Source organism: Centroberyx gerrardi, chromosome 4, assembly GCF_048128805.1.
Source record: "Centroberyx gerrardi isolate f3 chromosome 4, fCenGer3.hap1.cur.20231027, whole genome shotgun sequence".
Classification (NCBI taxonomy): Eukaryota; Metazoa; Chordata; class Actinopteri; order Beryciformes; family Berycidae; genus Centroberyx; species Centroberyx gerrardi.
In genome coordinates this window covers 8,778,257-8,794,940 of record NC_136000.1, presented here as the reverse complement: position 1 = coordinate 8,794,940, position 16,684 = coordinate 8,778,257, and the positions used below count along the sequence as shown (strand labels likewise).

At 41.5% G+C, this 16,684-nt stretch overlaps 1 protein-coding gene across 4 annotated transcripts; it reads right to left on the bottom strand.

Annotated features, from left to right (window-relative positions):
• Window positions 1-4,499: 4,499 nt before the first annotated feature.
• Window positions 4,500-16,293, bottom strand: hmg20a (high mobility group 20A). 4 transcript variants are annotated; one of them, XM_078283153.1, is made up of 9 exons: window positions 16,251-16,293; window positions 13,641-13,730; window positions 13,021-13,230; window positions 10,793-10,925; window positions 9,408-9,445; window positions 8,382-8,454; window positions 7,781-7,996; window positions 5,569-5,701; window positions 4,500-5,002 (listed from the first exon to the last, which is right to left on the bottom strand). In XM_078283153.1, the coding sequence occupies exons 2-9, from the start codon at window positions 13,704-13,706 to the stop codon at window positions 4,999-5,001; spliced, it is 873 nt and encodes a 290-aa protein (XP_078139279.1). In that variant the 5' UTR covers window positions 13,707-13,730; window positions 16,251-16,293; the 3' UTR covers window positions 4,500-4,998. The 4 variants fall into 4 exon arrangements, with proteins under 4 accessions (XP_078139279.1, XP_078139276.1, XP_078139277.1 ...); XM_078283150.1 differs by having other exon boundaries at window positions 4,501-5,002; window positions 8,382-8,457; XM_078283151.1 differs by having other exon boundaries at window positions 4,501-5,002; window positions 8,382-8,457; window positions 16,171-16,270.
• Window positions 16,294-16,684: the final 391 nt, after the last annotated feature.

Genomic DNA, 16,684 nt, shown 5'->3' with positions numbered 1-16,684 from the left:
CACAACGGGGAAATGCTATGACCAAATGTGCCACAGCTTCTCCAAAATGAACAATGACAGAAAATGAAAAAAAAAAAAAAAAAAAAAGGTTTGTAGCGAAGATGTTGCTATATGGCTGATATATTACAACAACTTAACAGTTAACAGCGTTGATTATTGTGAACATGTTCATCATATGAAGAAAACAGCTGAAACACTGGCAGCAGTAAATATTTTGATATTTGCTGAAGTTGTAGCTCTGTGTGAAATCTGCGGCTGAAATCTGCTGCTGGAAAGCTCATCATCAAAAAACGTTCAGCAGTCTAATTGATGTTACAAATGGATGCTAATGCAAGCGAGCCACATACAGCGATGGGAAACCAAGAGGCATCAGCACATAAAAATTTCATCACATTTTTGGGTTATTATCAGAAACGTGCACATCATCGTGCAGACTAATGTGCATCACAGCCAGGGCTCATTCCCAAAGATCAGAGAGAGAGAGAGAGAGAGAGAGAGAGAGAGCGAGAAGGAGACAGAGGGGAAGGCATGAGTCAGGCTGGGCTGGAACAGAGATGCAATGGCGTTTGAACTGACTCATGTCAGCAGCACAGTTGAAAATAAGGACATTCTGCCTGACCGTGGAAAAGAATGAAAGAATTCTTCATGAATAATGAAATACGGCTCTGCCTGCGTTCAGGAAGTAAGGGAAGCTGACAGGAAAACAGACTTCACAGGAGAGTCTGAAGAATACTCTGAAAAACAACGCATAACTCTCTATATCTCACACTCTTTCCCTCAAAGCATCTTTTGTTAAAGCATCTTTTGTGCTGTGCAGTACCAAGACGGTTTGCTCTGATTGTGTTTGAAAGAATCTCACAATCATTGCTTTTAGAATTGGAGATATCTGTCTCTGCTGGACATCCCAGTAGAATCCCTTTGCTTTAATCAGAGCTAAAAAGGCATTTCCTCTAGATATGTTGAGCAGTTGCCATTGGAGCAGCAGAGTTGTGTAGAGAGACAGTCCTTCAACTGTAACTGTAATACATTACAGTTGATTACAATTTTCTGGAATACAGAGTATCTTTAATGGTGACCTCATGCTGCATCAGCAGGCGTAAATATAAATTCCAACCAATAAAACCGTCACAGATTTTTTTTGAACAATCACGCCCCTCCCATCCAATAAAACTGCCTTTCTCTCCCTGACTCATATTCCATTGGTTTAGACTTTTGAATGATCCCTCACTGTGTTGTGTTATGTCCCGTCTCAACATCCTGTTTCAACAGGAAATACATCAAATCAAGGAAGTAAAGATGCCATTTCAGAAAGTTCACATCATCATAATCTGTCACAGTAATCTGTATCACATTTTGGAAGTAACATTTCCAATCCGGAGGTCCTGATTCTAGTCTAGTCTAGTCACACAAGCATGTCTCAAAGGGCTTTACATAGCATCATATACAGTGCATGTCATATACTGTACATACTACATGATATATACATACTACATATACACATTAATATCATACATACTTCTACATCCTATACTATGTCATATAGGCTACATACTACATCATTAACTACATCATACACATACTAAACATCATATACATCATTTTACTAGATTACACACATCATATACCATACTACACAAACACACTCACACCCATGGGCAATTTAGAGTCTTCAATCCATCTGACCTGTTTTTGGACTGTGGGAGGAAACCGGAGCACCCGGAGGAAACCCACGCAAACAAGGGGAGAACACGGGGAGAACATGCAAACTCCACACAGAACTGATTCAGTGTCAGTTTAATTGCATTGAATACTTTAGTGATTACACATCACACATACAGATTTTTTTGCCTTCAGAAAACATCCAAAAATCTATCGTTGCAGTATCTAACGGCAGATGGGAAAAGGGATTTTCTAAGGCGTGCCGCGGCACATCTAGGCTGGACGAAGCCATCAGTTCACTTGTTTTGACCATGGCTGAATCCACTTAACAGAGGGTGGCTCATATTAACCATAATAGCGTGTGTTATTAAGCTAACAGAGGCCATTCAGGATGTGAGCCTGTCGAGAGCCAGTTCAGCACATGACGCCTGACTCATCCTCTCTGAGTCACTCCCTCCCTCCTCCGGTCCAGGATCTGCGGCTCTCTGCTGGAGCTGGCTCTCCTCTCCTAATGTCAACCCTCCGCTCCACCGGCAGGAAGCCGGCCAAGGCTGCAGACATGGCCTTATTAGGGCCAAGACTGTTTGTATATGAGTGGGTGTTTCTTTGCAAGGACAATGACAGGGTGTGTGGGTGTGATGATGAAGGTGTAGCTAGATGAGGGCAGGAGGGGGAAAATCACAAGGGACTGGCACACAGCCACACCGCTCCTCCATTTTACCCATTTTGCCCTTTCTTAAAATCATTTCATGGCATTTCTGCCTTAGTACACTAGGAAGAAGAGGGGTAGGAGTGGGGCGACACGGGTCAACAGCTAGACTTGAACTCAAGATGACACATCATAACAAGGTATGCAACCATACCTCATGCCCTGCTGCACCATTCATCCTTTTTTCCCCCTCTCCTTGTTCGTTTTCACAGCTGTGGGCCCACATCAAAGCAAAAAGGCTGCAGCTAAGCTCATTATACAAATGAGCTCCGGTGCCTCCTCCATGCACTGAGCATGTATAGAGGGCTCCACATGTGAGAGATGATCCCCGAAGTCGAAAGGTAAACAACTCCAACGAGGTAGTGACTCACTGGTCATTGATTTCCATAAGATGTGGTGAATGTCCTATAGGCGTGTCTACCACATCCGACTGCTAGGAAAGGGTTTTGGTTCTAGGTTTTTGCTTTTTAAAAGTCATTACTGTCCCAGACCTCAATTTCTAGAGACTGCAAATTTATTAGTCATCGTTTTCATCGTTTTTTCTTTGACAATAAACTGATATAATACAAAATGACATACCAGGTCTTCCGGTCACATCTTCCAGGTTGTGAATTTCCAGGCTATTTCATGATGTACAAGGCCTGTCAAAATGATTTTCCATACTTTCCAGACTTGTGCAGGAACTCTTCTAGTTAATGTCACCCAAGTGTACAAACATGGCACAGGGTCGGTGCTAGTTTGACAGTCTTTCTGCAGTGTACTGAAACAGAGATCTAACTACCACTAACTTCTGAGCACAGCAAAGCTTCTGTGCAAATCACGTCACAATAGATCAATATCATAGCAGACGATGATTATTTACTATTAGTTCACTGTACACCAACATGCAGAGCAAACTCTTAGGAGTGTTCCTATGGAAACGGGGACATCTGCTAAGGAAATTGTCGGATATAATACAGTGATGCACGTGGCCATTGTGGACAGGAAGTCTCAGCTGGCAGAGAGGAAATGGGCATCAGTGAATGGAAACAGGAAGGGGTCATAATATCGTTAAGTAAAAGTCCAAAACAAATATGGTGCTGTGGTAGCAACTAACTGTTTGTAGCCAGCGTAAATGAACAGGTTCTGATTGAATAATGGGAGCAGTCACTTTTCCATTTTAAGCAATGCATAATATAAATATGATTTGCTCGACTGGATTATGGCAGTGTCTTCCACAGCCATGCTGTTCCTCCATCAGCTGTTTTCCTGTGAACTCACTGAACTGGAAGAATGACGAGTGGGAAAATCCTCAAACACGATACAGTGGACTATTGTTCCCCAAAGCCATGCGGCCTGTCAGCCACCGAGCGTAAAGCAGTTCATACGTCCTTTTCTCCACAGTCCAACAAATTACAGCGAGCTGCTCAATCAACTTAACCGATCCAAATCTTTTTGACTCAAAGTCACTGCTGTAAGTCAATGGTTGGAGCTTAGACGCTGACCTAGCACAATTCTAAACAGTGACGGTATTATAGCAGATTAGCGACGTACTTCTGCTTGATTTAGCAAACTGACTTCAAAATGAGGCTGTTTGAAGTGAACGGCTCTTCCCGCTGTGAAACATCACAAGCTGAAAACGCTGCCTTTTGCTGGCGATTAAGAAAACTGGCTGCTCTATTATTAACTTTGCATTATATTTTTTGACACACCACAATAGAGATTGCTTTTTCACACTTGACACTGGCTGTGGCATAAACCACACTAGGGGGTCTGTTTTGAACGAGCTGGCACAGCTATAAAGAAACCCGGGGCAATGAAAGCTACTGTCTCCAACTTTGATTTGATGCAAGACTTATTTATTTATTATTTGGTGAAGAAGCAACCATTGTTGTCTTGCTACTTAAGTCTCGCCTCAAAGTAGATTTTATGCTGAAAGGATGAACTTCTGAACTCTTTGCTCTGGCCCATGCAACACTTTCTCCCTCCAACAAATTATTTTCTGATATCACACAAACGTTAGCAGCTCACATTTCCATTTCTATGCAAATGGTTTCTCAGCATTTCATGAATTTACCCCAACAAATTGAATGTGGATATGGTATCGTGTAAATATGTTTATTGAAAACACAAACACTTATTTTTTTCACAAATAGGAAGAGAAAAGGAAATGGCACAACAGTTTTTCCTCAAGAGCATGAAAATGGCAACAAAAACAATAAAAAACGCTGAGTAACATTTCTTGAATATGGTGAAAAACATTTCCACTGACACACTTTCTTAGATCAGACACAAAATATTTGAGAAAAGTCTAAATATTGTTGTGAACGCATTTGATATAAATGAATGGTGAAGACGTAACAGAAGCCATGAATGACTTCTTCAAAGTATCATGTCCTGACATCAGAGTATTTTATAAAACAAACTACAACTATATTAACAAAGTGTTAACAGATAAAAAAAATGTAGAAAACAATAAATAAATCTGAGACGCTACATCACCTTACTAGTGTAATAACATGTTTTAAAACCAATCGTAATGAGAGATTGACCAGAAGATTCACCAAAAACGGAGAGAGGCATCAACTTGGAGACGTTTGCTGGAGATCCCGGTGAGTCTCAATTCACCAAATCAGTGGCACTTGGTCCAATTATCTAGGTGAGACAGAGCAAAACACAAAGACAAAGCTCTCAATGCACAGTACCGCCAGTCTTTCAGCTGAAAAAAAACATGAAATCATCAAATGTTGGTGGTCTGATTATCTGTATTTTATGTGGTCGCAAAGCTTAAACATCAATAACTGCTTACCTAGATAATAGAGCTAAAAAAAACCAAACAAACAAACAAAATTGCAATATGAACTTCTGCAATTTGCAAATCGCAGTGGCTGCAATTAATTGTTTAAGAGAGAGAGGCATCCAAATTGGATTTCTAAACAATGTGTTTTCATGCTCCAGGTAATCTTTCAATATTGTTCATGAATCAAATACAATATTGGTGAAAACCTTTAATCATACTCAAACTCACTCTTCTTTAAACAATTGGAAAGTTCTGAAAAAATGTATGATAAGAAAAACTCACAACTGCAATATTCTGTCAAATAATCGCAATTAGATTGTTTTGTCAATATCGTTCAGCCCTACTAGAAAATATATTAACAAAGCTAGCTGCAACATGCTGAAGTAGTTTGTTTGTCCTTTCTACACAGGGGAGCTGTTACCTGTCCAGACGGTTGACCACGTCTCTCACGGTGTTGATGAGGTTCTCGTGGTCTTGGGGGCTACTGACGATGATGCTGTGGAGCTTCTTCATGTAGGAGTCAATGGATTCAAGATTGGGCGTCTCTCCGCTGCCTGCAGGACAGCAAGAGGGATGTGAGCACTTGACAATTGACCGTTTGCAACATTTCTGTTAACTCCCGCCCCCCATAGTTACTGTTGCTATGTCTGACAAACTTTGAAGATGGACGCTACCATAGACGCTACAATCCGACTCAGTGGTTCCCCAAAAACACAATTTCACTGTTATGTCCTTGTCAGAGTCAAACCGCTGCAACAAAAGCTGCACTTTTGTACTTCTGAGCCATACTCTCAGTGTGATGTCGGAGGCTCTGTCGGAAGTGTCGGAAGTGTCGGAAGTGTCGGAGCAACATGTTGGAGGAAGTAGACGGATACTAAGCACGGATTGGTGGATAGCTATGTCAATCATTATTTTGCAAATGGTCAATTCCCTCACCTACCTTTTGTTTGAAAATACATTCTGATATTCCTTGACTTAATCAGGATATGTAACCACAAATCCCATGTTGTTGACTGCAGTCATTGCATTATGAGGTTAATTCTTCACAATCACAGGCTTGATAAGACATTTTTTTCTTTCTGAGAGTTGACAATATTTACATTATTCAAAATGAGTGTGAAAAGGATGTGGTTTTCAGCACCATCATGACTATAAGAGATGTGGAAAAGAAAAATAAATAAAATTGAGCAGCTGCAGCTCCTGGCATATCAAGCCCTCCATTTCCCTCCCAAATTACTTTGAAGTAGGATAATTAATTGATAGAGATGACACAATTACGGCAAGAGCCAGAGAGTATAAACTCTGCAAACTCACAGAGGTGTTCCTGTTTACAAATGGAAGAAGCTGTGAAGTTAGCTGTTACTAATTTATTGACACTATATGCCTGACAGAAACCACCCGATGGTTTCCCTGAGGCAAGGTCTCAATGGTTTCTGCTTTCATCGTCACACTCATATGAAGCAGCTTTATATAGTGTCTGTGTGTTCTGCTTGTAGTGTGTTTCTCTGTTGAGTGGGCAAGAAATTCAAATAGGTGTGGAAGAAAAGGGCACAGAGAAAAGCTGTGGATGTGAGCTCAGCACAGGGTCTGTGTGCGCCTGAAATGAGTGTACAAAGTATTAGAATTACATTCCTAATGTTGGATTAATGAATAGGCAAAATCAATACGGGTTCACAGCTTGATTCATCAGGTCAGTCTCTTTCATGGACAGAGCAGGCGGTCTTTCTATTTTGTGCAATCAATGTATATTTATGAATATGTGGATCAGATGCTGGAGTTCAAAGCACAGTACAGGCGCTGCGTGTGTGTGTTTGTGTATGAACACACCTGCTGCTTGTGTCTCACCAGGTAAGTAAAAGTGTGATCCTAGAACAAAGAGCTTGGTACAGTGTTTGTGTGTGTATCAGGTTGGAATCGACAGGTAACTAGTCTGGTATCAGATCAACATCAGGCTAAAATCTGTATGAATCAGTATCAGCAGGTTTCACCAATTTTAAAGCCTGATTCCCTGAGCCACGTACAACCTGTCAGAAACCAAAGCTAAGCAATTAGATTTTCTTTTTCCATACACAGCAGGATGCTGAATCTCTTACAATTTGAATAAAAAATTATCATATTTCATTTTTGTCCACAGACCCCCAGAACTAATGGTCCTAGTCTACATTGCTGCAGTGCTGTATTTACTCTGCATCAGCCAATACTTGAAGTTTAGTAGACTGCAAAAATAGCCATCTTAATAACTCATTTAGGCTTGAGTCATCTTATTTTTTTTAAAACAAGTGAAAAAAATGCAACAGTGTCAGATATTTTCACTTGTTTCCAATGAAAATCAACTAATTTTCAGAATTTTCTTGAGATTACCTGGACAATAGCGGAATAATCCACTTTATTTCTAGATACAAAAGAAAATTCTCTTAACAGGTGAAACTGCATTGGAAACAAGTGAAATTATCTCATTTTTTTGGGAGTTTTTCCCCCCACTGATTTTAAGAAAAACAAGGTTTTAAGACTAAATTGCCTATTAAGACGGACATTGTTTGTAGTGTATTTGGAACTGGGATCGTCAATGAAAGAAGTGATATCGGTGCATTGTTCCTATCTGGGCCTGCCTGCCTGCTCCATGCTGGTCTCACCAGGCAGGGGTACGGAGGAGAAGCTGGAGGTGAGGGCCTGGCGCAGGGTCTCCAGGTGCTGGTGGAGGAGCCCGTTGCGTCCCCTCTCCTGCATCACGTCGCCTTCCAGCCGCTCGACCGCCCCTCGCATGCTCTCCACGTGTTTCTGCAGCGCCGCATTGCGCTCCTCGTACTCCATGTTGGTCTTGCGCAGCTGCCGCATCTCTGCCTCACGCGCTATTGGGGAGTAAACACACAGAAACACACACACACACACACACACACACACACACACACACACACACACACACACACAGACACAATGGCTGATCAGAGAGGTCTAGAGAGATGATGCAACAAGAGTTAGTGGTTGGTGCTATCATACATTTTTTATTTGCTCAGAGAGGTGCGCTCTTCCTAAGTTTGAGGCATCACAAAGTTTGGTGGACGGGGGAACTATTTTGGGAGGACGGAGCACTATAAAACAAAGTTCTCTCAAGGTGGCTGAAGAATATGTTTAGAAACACTTTAACAAATGGAGGTTCAAAAACTGTCACTGTAGAACAAGGTACTAGGTAGGAGTATTTCTCAGAAGATAGTTGGCCTTGTTCAAGCTCTTTACCTTTGCTGTGGTTGAGAAACTCCTCGGTGAAGATAGGGATGTCAAACACAGATCTGTCCTTCCCCTCTGCGTCCTTCTGATGATGGTCAGAGACATAGACAGAGAGAGAGGGAGGGAGATAAGGGGAACTGTGAAAACTGTGAACACTGAAACATTCCCTGCTATGCAAAACTGCACCATCCTTCTCCACTTCAAAACATAATGCAGTCCTGCATCCTGTGGAATCTAAACGGGAAACACTGCTGTTCCTGCAGGAATGCTAATTCCAATAAAGTCACCTTGGCTGTAACCCTCTTCTGTTAAGAGTATGCTGAAAGATTTACACCAGAAACCCCCTAATTACAGCGCTCAACTTAATAAAAATGAATTACACACTTAGCAGAAGCCAAGGGCTTGGATCACTAACACAAACACAGCGCCAAAGAGGATTAGTCCAGCTTTAGTGCTGCAACAATGAGTGCTTAATTGTACAGCGACAGGAGGGCAAAGACAACACATTTGAGTTCATGGGTGAGAAAAACGCAAAAACAAACTCTTACCAAGGTTACACAAACTCACATATTTTTTGCACTGGTTCAACAGCAAGGTTTTTGATGTGAAAGGAGAATTCAACACCAACCCTTATATCTTTTGCTGATTTAACATTTTCACAAATATTTTTGTGAAAATGAAAAAATCAGCTTTATTCACTTCAATAATGCAACTATAATTACGTCTACAGTATCTGTTGTCAAAACACAAATTATATCCATTAACGCTACAAAATATGATCCACTTATGTAGCAACAACACCTTTGGCAAGACAGGAGACATTTTAAGTCATTTTTCTCAGTTTCCCTGCTCACACATATGATGCAACTGCTTTTTAACTGTGTAAGACAGTAATACTCAGAACTGTACCATGCTGCCTGAGACAAAACCTAGGGGTAAAAATACCTCTGAATTGATCTGTTCATCTCTAAATGAAGTTAGTCATGATGTAAGGAAAGTAACTGGATCTGATAGGGGAGGGTAGAGTAAACTCACCTCCAGAAGAGCCTCGCTGGCTACCTGGTGCCCACCATCTGGAGAGGAAGGAAAGAATAAAGACAGAGGACAGGACATGATTCACATTTCCTCCGGCGCAGCATGCCTTCACTACATCTTGATCTGATAGAGCAATAGAGGAATCCAAAAAAATGCCATCTCTAAAGGATTAAAGGAAATATTGTGGATCAACTGAAAGGAGGCAAAGTATCTTGTTCAGTGGAGCTGTTCGATAAAACTTATTGACAGCCAGTTTACTGAGCAGCACAGCTCATCAAACTTTCAGGTTTTAGCCAAGGCCAGGCTGTTGATCTCATCAACGTTTCTGAACTGAGATTTGTCCACAGCAACAAAATATGAACAGTAAACTCAGACCATGTGTGAGCTAAGTGATGGGTTCTTGGCCTTGAACTCAAACTGTAGTATAACGTAAACCTACCTATTACAAACTGTAGGAACCACCTTTCCATTGACTGAGCAGAGCCAATCCGGAGTCACTGGGGTTTCAAGCTTTCACATACCAAATGATAAAACAGTAACTTAAAAGTGGTGGATGCTTTTATTCAAAGCCCGTCACAGTGCCGTGAGTGTAAACATTTATAGGATGAGTGGCCCAAGAGTGGAATTAATTCCCAACTTTGGCAGTGTTAGTGCCATGCTGCACCCATTGACCTTAATTTATCCTAAATGGGTTCACTTTGCACACTCGCTCTTTTTCATCAACATCCTGTTACACACTCACACAGCGACACAAATTGACATCTAAGAGCTGCCCAGTACAACCACAGTCTTCTATTTTTGGCCATTGAGCCACTAGACCATTTGGGGATCTAGTGCCTTGCTCATGGGCACCTTGAAAATAGTTATTAAAGGGCAGGAGAGCTCATTCATTTGCCAAAACCTAATTTTCCCAGCCAGTCCAGGGATTTGAACCAGTGAGTGACCTTCCAATCATAAGTCCACTTAAGTATGATTTATTTTTACAAGGACAATACAGTCACAACGACATAATGCAATTGACTGCCTGTTGCGTTGTATGACATAATTTAGTTTAAGTTACTGCCTGTTCTTGGAAGAGGTTGGCTCACATACAGTATGCATTCAATCCCCATCAGTACCTCACTAACCAGTCAGCCAACCTGCCAGAACAGGTTTTTGTCCACCGAACACATTTGCTGGTTCATCCCAAATTTGCCAGACACTTTCATTGCTTTACCTGCCAGCTACGTTTTCACAATAGGACCTCAAAATAATGGTTGGCTGCCTGCCAAAGTGGCTGGTGGAGCAGAAAAACAGCTATAGCCAAATTTATCAGCGTGTCGCTGGTGTTTGGTGCTACTCCCCATCCTATCTGCCACCCTGTTGCTTCTCTAACCAGATCTCACCTCCCCGGTGTCTCTTGCCCTTCTGCTTCTCCTGGACCTTCCTGGTGAAATGTTTGTAGGCCTCCGTCTTCTGGTACTTCTCCAGCTCCCGCATGTAGCGCTCCTTATCTCGCTCTGCCTCATCCAAGTAGCGCTGCAGAGAGAAGACACAAAGGTGAGGCGAGCTGGGAAGGGAAGAGGAGCGAAAGGAGGAAAATTAGATTTGGTGAAAGGGGATGAGGGGTTGGGACGGTACAGGGAGTGATTATTCCTAATCAGGATTAGTTTAGAACCTTGTCTTTTCAGTAGACAAAAATCGGTAATTTACTAAACTAATAACCTACATTCACTCAAGGCTTGTAAGTGAAAAAGCATCTTGTAATGTAATTAGTTTAGGAATTAGAAGGAAAGCTACTAAATCCGTCTTTACGCAAAGCACTTGTCCCAGGATATTGTCGGTTCTGATCCGGCTTCAAACTCTGTAAGATGACAACCCGGTAAAAATGAGGACAAAGTTATCCCCACTTTAACCCACCTTCAGTAAAAATGCCTGTCCAGACTCATCAAATCTTCTCTGCAAAAAAGCTGTAAAATTGCCAGTGCAAATTTGTATGATAGAAATATTCCATCAGCTATGCATGAGGTATTTTGTTAACTGACAGTGTGAAATATTGAGGCTGGCATTATGTTAAATTCATTTGTGAAAGAAAATCCAAGGTATTTGGGCTATAACTTAACTGCTGCTTGTCAAAAAAGTAAGTTTAAATAGCAAAAATACAGCAGCCAGCATTGTCAGAGACCAACAGCATACAAAATAAGTGAAACTCAATCTGAACAAATATTTGCCTACCGGTATCCACAAGACAGAATTTAATGTCATATGCATATGCATTGCTTCTCGTGGATTCTGTTATGGACTGTAAAGATAAAATGTCATGTAAAAGTAGATAAAAGAGAGTCAGTGGATATTGATTATGCATCCATTTAGTCCTGCACTGGCTTATTTTGAAAAGGGCATGCCTCCAGGTGTTCCCTGGTTAAAGCAATGAAAGTGGGATCAATCAACTCTCTCTGCAGGAGACTCCAATTTTTGCAGCAAGTCTCTGCCTGAACATGATCTCCTGACTCTGTATCATTATTTGTTTTCATTGTGAAAAAGCAATGTCATCCTGCACAGAGTAGCATTTTACTTTTTCTGCCATCCTTGTGTCACAGCTGTGGGAAAATCCTTACTTAATGACATGATACAGGAGGCTATCAGATTGGGTTACATTCAGAGGAATGGAAGTCAAACACAGTGGCATGGAAATCTGTGTTTTGGAGTTGCCAAGTTCCTATTGACTCTCCAGGCCTTTTTTCGGCATAGGGCTTGTGCCCATTAAAAATCAGCTTAATGTCTCTGTTGGTTTTTGAGAGTGTTTAATTTGTTTGGGGATAGCCTGGGTCTAACTGTTGCCATATTGCAGATGAATATTTCAATCCACTCCCTAGGGGCAGAGGAGGCAATTACTGATAGCCAAAATTACTGAAAATTAAAAGTCTGCCATCTTGTTAATTGAAAACCATTACAGGTTTTGGCGCTAGCCAATCATGTCTCTGTTCCATTTAGTTTCTCCCACTGCTTTTCCAGCAACATTGTTCTGCAGAGGTTGAACTGTCATTTTTGGAAAATTGATTGACCATTTCTGTACAAATCTGTATATCTGTAAATGAATATTTACATTACAATTTAGGCATTTTGCAGAGAGTCAGTGCAAAGGAACAAATCTGTAGTAGAAAGATTCTGTTAGTTAGAATATAGCTGGACAAAAATAAGAGATATGTTCCCTAGATTTAGAAACTGAAATGTTCATGTAACCAGTATAGAAGTTTATTGATTACTAATTACTAAAGGTTAATGGTTAAGTCTATTTTGTCTGTTTTCGAGGCCTGGAGAAGGTAAAGGCAGAATCCAGTCAGAATGGAGCCTACACCTCTAGGGTTGCAAAAAGAAAGTGTAATGTTTTGACACATTTGCAAATGCACTAGGAAGTGAAGCCAGGTACTTAAATTACACAGTTGGCCAAATAACTTGTTCATGAGTCACCTTCTGAACTTCCAAAAAATGACCAATCATCACTATGTATGACTGACATTCCTCAACCTAATAATCAGCTTTTACAGATTCAAACTGAAAACCTTGAGACAAAGCCACATCTTTTCCACAGTTATCTGGCTCACTGTGTAATCCTTCCTTCTTCCCCTCTGACCTGCTTCTCCTCGGCGGGCAGCTTGCTCCACTCGTTGCCCAGCATCCTGGTGATCTCTGGGAAGGGGACGTCCGGACGCTCGGCCCGTAGCTGCTCCCGCCTGTCGTTCATGAAGCGAACGTAGCCCGTCAGGGGGGCCTTGGGTGCATTGCTGTCCTTCACCGGCTTCTTCCTCTTCCTCCCCTTGGTCCAGCTGCCACGCCGGGGCTTCTGAGGAGAGCAACAAACAGTGGAGTTTAGAGGATTCAAGATCTAGACAGAAATCAATTTGTGGCTGAAAATCACTCCTAGACACCACTCAACCTTAGCTAGTCCCTAAATATAGATTGTACCATTATTGGATTGTGGATAGCTGTACCCATTACTTTCTATGAGGAATACTAACCAACATTCAAGCATTCTTTAATGAAAGCAGCTTGTGACTGGCAGAAACTTTTTCATCACAATGTGAAAAGCGTCTTAGTGAAGAAAAACAGACTAAAATTCAGCGTGAAAGTATTCCTTTGATGTCGATCACAGCCCCCATGATACACTGACGTCACATTCTGAAGAGCCTGAACTGGAAAAAGTGAAAAATATGTAGTTTTGGCGTCTGTATTTTTATTAAGTTCACCTCTCACCTCATCTCCATTTCTCTGGCTGCTGTTGTCGGTGTTGGCTCCAGGAGAGCCTGTCTGCTCATCCATGACTGCTAAGCCTACAGGAGAGGGCTGAAGGAAAACAAAAGGAGCAGTTAGAATAGGAAAGATTTCAGCCAGTACAGCAAGGGCTGCAGTCCCACACTGGACATGAAGAGTTTAGTTTATAGACCTAGCTGGTTTTCCATATGATTCGAAAAGGCCATTGATTAGGTTAGAGGCCTGTACTATCTGGGACAGCATGATGCACAAAACGGGGACACACACTGCTCCCCGATGAAGGTGGGTTGAGCATTTGGAGTCAAGAGTTGGACTGAGGAATGGCAGTATTGTCATTAGGGATGCTGCTCAGCCAGGAAATACAGAGCAGACTGCTCCTTTCCAGCTCTCACACAGCAGCATTGCCTTTTCTGCCTTTCCTTCAAATTCCTCCCAGCCTTGGCTCAAAACCTCTTCTTGGGCAAGTCACCATTTCCTCTAATAGAAAATGTCTCTTGCTGCAGTCAAAACTTCTTGAGCTGGTGGACGAAAAATAAAAACCCAACAAAAAACAGCGCTCCCGCTCCTCAGAACCTAATCTCAAGGGTGTACATAGCCTGATTTCTACAGGAGGAACTATTGCTGTGGCACTGTGTGGAATTGACTCGTAATTACAGATAAGAGGCGGCCTACATGCAAAAAGCTTAGTGGAAACAGCTGAATTTCAGGTCTCACTGACCTTCATTGAACAAGTCAGAGTCTGAGCACTGGAATAATTTTTACTGTTCAGGTCAGTCTTAGTGAGACTGTCCGGTCCAAACCTCGATGTTAAGAAATTGTTTACTGGTGGGAAATCCTTGCTTGTCCATGTCATGACATTAATATGTGGCTGACTCTTGAAACCAGCCTAATGGAATGTAAGGCCTGTTTTGTTTTGTAAGAAAAAAAAAAAGATTAAATTTGACAGGACACTTGATTAAACATTCAACAAGGTGGACATGACAAAGCTGCAGTATAAACTGTATACTGACTCAGAGGGCTCATGGGTAAACAGCCTGGGGTGCGCTCTGAAAACAGGAACAATATCATTGTGTTTTAACCTCTGACCTCTTCCAAATGACTACATGGGAAGTGAGCCTCCGTATCCTGGATGTGGTTTCCCCCTCCCCGCCACTAAATGCTGTGGGAAATGTCAGAGAGGAATCAGCCAATCTACCACAAATAGCCATTTCTGAAAGAAAATCTGAAGGAAAAATTCCCTCTATAATAGACTGTTGGGAGTAAGCAGGGGTTTCCTTTCAAATATTTCTGTGATGCCTAAGATCAGCTTCTCACAAATGTAACAGCTGATGATGATGCCTGTGAATATCTTCAATGCTAATCATGCCAACTGTGGGAGGAGACCCACTTGTCAGCTATTCAGCAAAGTGCAAGATACCAAGGTTTAAGTACTAGCAGAATACTCAGGAGTTAAAAACAGCGCAAAAGTGATCAAGAACCAACAGGAGGAATCACTTGATTACAGGAGTTTTAATTGCTCTGCTTTTCAAAGCAATTTCAGGCCATAATAAATAAAGACTGTGCTGCAGTGCCCTCTGCTGGATGAGGGCTCATAATACACATTTCATCTTGATACATTACATTAGCTGCACAGCACCTTGGCATGAAGTAATAGCCTAAACAAGAATGGGATGTTTATTAGCGTCTGTTCCACTTTACACAGTGCACTCATCCCTTGAAACTCGTAAAACAGCTAACAGAGGTATGTGTAATTAAATAGAAGGCAGTAGCTATACATTACAATGAGCTACTATGAGTCTCAACGTAAATGTTCTGGATTGGGATTGGGAGCCCAAGGCCAAAATAATCGTAAACGTATTCCCAAATTATACAACACGAAAGGTGTGAATACCCTCAAAGTTCACAGTAGATACCATCCGACTTTAGATTTTGAATATTATAACGTTCAGCCACGTACGGACACAGCACAGTGTTTGCTAACGGTAGAGTATGTCGAGTCAGTGCTGTGGTCCTTCCAATTAAAACAATAGTGGCAATGGTCAGTGAGTGGTTAGTTACTAATGTGACTAATCTGACTGTTACTACGTTAGTTACTGATGTGAAATTAATCTAAGCAGATGTCCACCTATTAGCTGTTCAGCTGACTATCTTAACCAAGTTAACGTTAGCTAACGGTAGTGTTAGTGGTTAGGTTAGCTAGTTTAGCTAACATTAAGAGCGAAATGCGGTCGTTAGCGTAACTAAGTGTAGCTATACATGGCCATGGGTGTCTGATAATGATAACAGTTAAACCCGCAGAATCAAGGGCATAGTGAAATTTACAATACCAGAGATAACGAACAAGCGTTAGTGTATTAAACCATGGCTGGTCGGCTAATAGCTAGCTGCTGCTAGCTAACGTTAGCATTCGGTCAGCGAGCTGTTAGCTGCGTTGGGCTGCTAACAAGCAATTTGATGTTATGCTTTGAGTAATTTGGATAGGGCATGACAGGGTCTGCATAAATGTCGTTACCTGATATGTCTATTAAATACCAATGCCCGTTGATGGATGCCAACCTTAGAAAAAATAGGTAATGTAAACCATAGCTGTACCTGTCCAAATGATCTTCCTAATCAAAACAATACAGCTGCTACTCCATAGAACCACGGTACATAGAAAGGCAATTCATATCGCCCATGGCCCTATAGTATCGTTTCATGTCAAAGTATGTATTAAAATGTTATTGTGTTTTATTAGATACCATAGAGTGGTGAGTGAGAGGAAATATATAGGAGAGAGACAGAAACTATGGCAGACGACAACAATTTTCTTCTTGGTTTAAAACGGCTGTAACGCACCATTATTCAATTTAACTTTACACGCAAGATTGTTAAATGGAGTTGAGACAAACCGTTCTATCCATTCTACTTCTGTGGTCCACTAAAAAAAACCAACAGTCTTCTTCGTGTAAGTATTAGACAGCAGCAACACCTTCTGGGATGTTGCTGCCTCCTGCCGTTTATTTCATGTATTACACATTGCTCCT

What these genes read in the sequence shown, in the direction of transcription:
- hmg20a (XM_078283150.1), bottom strand. Translation starts at nt 13,706, where the DNA reads ATGGATGAGCAGACAGGCTCTCCTGGAGCCAACACCGACAACAGCAGC. An exon ending in GGGCAAGAGACACCGGGGAG is followed by an intron (nt 9,446 to 10,792) that starts GTGAGATCTGGT and finishes CTTCCTCTCCAG; the next exon opens with ATGGTGGGCACCAGGTAGCC. An exon ending in CTCCTCCGTACCCCTGCCTG is followed by an intron (nt 5,702 to 7,780) that starts GTGAGACCAGCA and finishes GCTGTCCTGCAG; the next exon opens with GCAGCGGAGAGACGCCCAAT.